This window comes from Sinocyclocheilus anshuiensis, unplaced genomic scaffold, assembly GCF_001515605.1.
Source record: "Sinocyclocheilus anshuiensis isolate Anshui unplaced genomic scaffold, SAMN03320099.WGS_v1.1 scaffold767, whole genome shotgun sequence".
Lineage (NCBI taxonomy): Eukaryota > Metazoa > Chordata > Actinopteri > Cypriniformes > Cyprinidae > Sinocyclocheilus > Sinocyclocheilus anshuiensis.
This window is the reverse complement of record NW_015551124.1, coordinates 651,849-657,094: the sequence shown is the minus strand read 5'-3', so window position 1 is coordinate 657,094 and position 5,246 is coordinate 651,849. Positions and strand designations below refer to the sequence as shown.

Sequence of the window (5,246 nt, the reverse complement as noted above, 5' to 3'; positions counted from 1 at the left end):
GGCGAGAGAGGAGGGTGAGTGTGATACGCACTGGATCGTCCACAACCCCCCGTCCCCTCTGGGGACCCAGAAATAGAGAAATTGTTCTTTGTTGAGTATTTGGGTACCACAGACCGAGAGGTCAGTGGCGGAAAAAGATGAAAAGATTCTCCGCCCGGCCCTCCTCCGGGGGAGGGCTGCCAATGTGCATTGGCTCGTTTAGTTTACACTCGAAGTAGATTGGTCTCTCTAACCGAGATCCCAATTCGTCGGTCATCCGACGTGACGTGATTTTTTAATTACATGGCAGAAACACGTTTCCATATGGAACACAAGGCAAAATGTTTTTTTTTGCAATCCTGCATAATTCGCCATTTAAGCGGAAAAGTGCAGTGCAACAAAGTTCAACATAATTAAAAAGACATGCATGTCAAAATATCACCATCTTGGCAACTGGTCACATACAGTAAACACAACCAATTAGGAACGATTTACAAACGTAAACTGTTAGAAAATCAGACGTTTATCAGTGTATTGGATCTGTGAGTTAGGTCTTAAAGTGACAGCAGACAATAAAAAGAGAAAATCACTCACTGCTCCTGACTTAACAACTTTAGTAGCTCAGTGTATATAATTTATACAGTTTATACTGTGCAGTGTTGTGGAAGCCCATTTCTGCCAATAATAAAAACTAAATTAATTAAAAAAAAAGGTAATTTCAAATTTTTTTCTTAAAAAAACAAAACAGAACTGAGAAGAAAAGTCAGAATTATGAGATAAATCACTGTAATTACCTTTATTTTTTGTACAATGCAAAAAGAGAAAGTCTAAATTATGTATTTATACATCACAATTCTATTTTGTTTTATTCTGAGTTTACATCACACAATTTTTTGTATCTTGCAATTCTCAGAATTTTCTTAGAATTCCAAGAAAAACAGTCAGAATTGTGAAATTAAAAATTAACTTTATTTTTTATTCCTGGGCAGAAAAAGCATCCATAATGTTAGTTTTATTTTACATTTGATTATTCAATTTCTGATTGATTATCTTTATTTCATTTGTATCTTTGCCCTGTTGTTTGTAATTTGCTTATTTGTTCTTATTTTAACAACAAAAACGTCTAGTTTAAAAGTTGTGTCAGAATTTGATAAGACACAAATACAAGCTTTCTGCCATTTTTCCCCATATGTAACTATTGTACATTTGGTGTCATACATAATAAGGTAAATGTCATGTCCTATTTATAAAAATAAATTCTGGAAATGACTGCCACAATATCAGTCATTCAGATGACAGAAGTCCTGCTGGGGCTGCCTGTTGTGCCAAACCTTTGGGACTTTCTTCAGTGAATCCCAAATAGAGAAATATTTTAGATTATTTTTTGGAGTTTGACAGAACAGAGTGAACACTCTTAAATAATTCACACAGAAGAAAGAAAGAAAGTCAAATGGGTTAGGAATGACATGGCAGTGAGTAACTGAGGAGAAAGGTTTCACTTTTGTGCTACAAGCAGCACACAATCAGTATTCAATCCATTTTTTACACAGTTGTTCATAGTATGTACACGCATTGACATCTCCAGATGATTGCAAGCTTCCTGACGGGCAAAATAAACAGAGAACCCATGAGGAAGGACTCGGCTTGCTCGGCCCGCGTCTGTCTGATCAGTAGTCTGTGAAGGTGTGGAGGAGGAGCAGTAATTCACAGCCGTGATGGACTGGACATCCATACAGGGAGGAATGAAAGAATCATGGGAAAGGGGAGGCGATGTAAAATTGATTTGTGAGAAGAAAGTCCTACCTTGGCATTGTGATTTTGCATAGCACGGGTTCAACAGCTGAATAAAAGAGCAAAATAAAATCCATGGTGAGTGATGATCAAATCCACATGACAGGTTCATGCATCATCAAACAGGTCGTTTCTGCTGTGCACTAGATTTTCATGCCATACAATCATATATCTTTACAAATATTTTTAAAACAGAACTTTATTAGTCATTTATTAGAATGTAATTCATTCAGAAATATTCTTGGTCTTTTATTTTTTTCCTTCCAAAAACGTCATATTGTTTTAAATTATAATCAATTTATATGGTTTTCCTATGTCCCAATGTTACTTTAGTACCATTGATATACCATTACATTATACTCTTTGTAAATATTTTGAATTAGATTTTATTTTTATATTTTCTGTTGTCACCTTAATTTTAGTTAAAGGTTTAGTAATTTTTGTTGTGTGTTTTTGTCATTTTTTTATTTTTCAAATACAGTTTTTGTTTTTACGTAGTTTTAGTTTTAATTCATTTCGTTTTAGTACTTCAATGTAACCTTAATGAAAATGAGAAATGCAGCTGAAAAAAATCTGTTTATTATATTTAATTTCAGTTAACCTTTATTTTATTTTTCAAGTAACCATTTGGTTTTAGTTTTAGTTAACTGTAATAATTTAGGCTGGTTACAAAAAGACAATTTTACACAATATTTTGTGTTAAAATACTTTTTTATTACTATTTTATGCTAATCGTAGCATTTCATCATTACTTTAATGACTTTTTAATATCTTAAGTTTTAGTTAATAACCCTGCTGTGTCCTCAATATCCAAAATATGAAAAATCACTTCAAGTAGACATCCTCATGTTAGCTAAATGTCAATCTAAATAAGCACTGACTAACTTCAGCTCTTTATGAACATCTTATGTCTGCCCAGAGCATATTTCTGAACATCTTCTATACCTTTTTGTAGAAATACATCCTTAATTACATTCATCATGTAGAGGTTAGAGAGTTCAAAGCAGAAAGGACCCAAATATTAAGGTACGGGTGGTGAAATACCTCCTCATTGTGTTTCTCCAGCCTCTCCAGTTGTTCCCGCTGAGCTGCCTGGAGTTGCTCGCTCTCCTTGGACTGTTTCATGGCGAGCTGTCAATCAACGCCCATGTTAATTTACATAATTAGAAACATGCATTTGAAAAAACAACAACAAAACAAAGGATTAGAATCATTACCCTCTTTCTTTCTGTAAGAAACTTCCTTGTGTTCGTGCTGTTAAGCTCTCGAACTCTCCTGCAGAAACATCACGTTAGAAACAGTATCTGTGGAGTCAGATTATTGCTTATAACTTTTGACCAGTAAGTGACACTGAGTTAAAATTTTGTGCACATCATAAGGGGATGATGACAATGAGATCTGCTAAGTTTCCTTGCAATATACCAAAGTGTTCCCAAAACACACCCTTAGTTCCTCTTTGGCGTTATCAATTTATTGGTGGGGTTAAATTCAAATTATGTTTGTGAGGGTTTGTCAGATGATGATGAATGATATGAGGCAATTTATGGGTGGAATAATAAAAAAATGGTCCATGAAGAGGTTCAAAATAGTGGAAAAGCATTTGGTTAACCTAGAAAATCAGTCCTCTACAAATACCCATTAATACATAGAAGAATCATGAGTTAAATCCAAGGTAATAATTTTTTTTGTGAGGTTTTGACCAGTAGGTGGTGCTGGCTTGAAATTTTGTGCACATCATAAGTGGATGATGACAATGATAATTCCTAAGTTTCATTACAATATACCAAAGTGTTCCCAAAACACATCAACAGTTCCTCTTTGGCGTTCTCGTCAATTTATTGTTGCGCTAAAATCAAAGAGTTCTGAAAATCAAATTATGTTTGTGAAGGTTTGTCTGATTTATAGGAAAAGTAATGAAAAAATGGTCCATGAAGAGGTTAAAAACAGTGGAAAAACATCTGGTTGACCTAGAAAATTGGTTTCTACAAACACCCATTAATAAATAGACAGAAGAATAATCCTTTTTGTGAGGCTTTGACCAGCAGGTGGCTCTGGCTTGAAATTTTGTGCACATCATAAATGAATAATGACAGTGATAATTCCTAAGTTTTATTATAATATACCAAAGCGTTTCCAAAACACACCCTTAGTTCTGCTTTGGTGCCCTCAACACTGTATTAGTGTTAAAAAAAATATATGTTTGTGAAGGTTTGTCTTATGATGGATAATATGAGGAAATATATAGAAGTAATGAAACAATGGTACATGAAGAGGTTCAAAATAGTTTCTACAAACACCCATTAATACATAGAAGAATCATGAGTTAAATCCAAGGTAATAATACTTTTCGTGAGGTTTTGACCAGTAGGTGGCGCTGGCTTGAAATTTTATGCACATCATAAGTGGATGATGACAATGATAATTCCTAGGTTTCATTACTATATACCAAAGCATTCCCAAAACACACCCTCAGTTCTGCTTTGGTGTTCTCAACAATTTATTGTGTTAAAATCTAGCCTGAAACTTGGTATTATGAGCACTTCCTGTGTCTGTTTGCCTCTTTAAGAAGAATCGCTTGATGTATTCCCCAATTGTAAGTCGCTTTGGATAAAAGTGTCTGCAAAATGAATAAATGTAAATGTAAATCAAAAAGTTATGAAAATCAGATTATGCTTGTGAAGGTTGGTCTGATGATGGTTAATATGAGGTAATGTATTGTACAAGTAATGAAAAAATGGTCTGTGTAAAGACTAGAGATGATAAACAATTAAAGTTAAATCTTCTGTTAAATCTGAAGTAATTTTTTTGTAAGTGTTTTTTTTTTTAAACCAAAGTGCACTCTTTATTGTGGCCCTACTGCATATGTTTAAAATCAAAATATGCAATTATTTTGGAGATGGGTTTTAATTTCTCAGGGTCAGATGCAATGACACAGTTTGGTAAGATGAAAAACTTGTTTTAACAATATTGTAAATGGTGGAAACTCCAGTGCACTGAGTTCACCCATACAATCAGAGAAAAACAGATTAATGGATCACTGATAGATGGTGCCTGGCCCTAAAAAAAGCACAAATTATATGGAAGAAATTGCACAAGATGGTTCTGTTTGGACATTAAATTTCAATAGTTATGCCTCAAAATACAAGCAAAGCACAGAGGAAAGTGGAACCTACAAAGTAACGCTGGCTGCATGAGCTTTAAAGTGAACTGCTGCCGAGCTTTTATTATTACCGTTCCCTCTCAGCCTTGTTCTTTATGCTTTTGTCTTGACTGATGGTTTTGCTGCTCTCCATCGAGGTCTTCGCTTGGTTGGTTCGCATCTCTTTATTCTGTCTGTAAGAGAAGGAAATACTTCAATTTGGTTTTTATAATAAACACTGATTTGCTCTAACGTTTCAATAAAGTAGGTCTGTATTTATATGTATACTCTGTGCAACTGTAGAAATGTCAACTACTAGAGATGTTTTATATTTTAT

The 5,246-nt window shown here is 34.2% G+C and overlaps 1 protein-coding gene across 1 annotated transcript in view; it reads right to left on the bottom strand.

Annotated features, from left to right (window-relative positions):
* The window catches only part of plcb4a (phospholipase C, beta 4a), a 58,415-nt gene that overhangs the window by 1,167 nt on the left and 52,002 nt on the right, over nt 1-5,246 (bottom strand). The window contains exons 33-36 of the mRNA XM_016453319.1: nt 5,002-5,103; nt 2,988-3,045; nt 2,815-2,901; nt 1,783-1,819 (exon numbers count right to left, since the gene is read on the bottom strand). Coding sequence (XP_016308805.1) covers nt 1,783-1,819; nt 2,815-2,901; nt 2,988-3,045; nt 5,002-5,103 — 284 coding nt within the window. The remainder of the gene's footprint in view (nt 1-1,782; nt 1,820-2,814; nt 2,902-2,987; nt 3,046-5,001; nt 5,104-5,246) is intronic.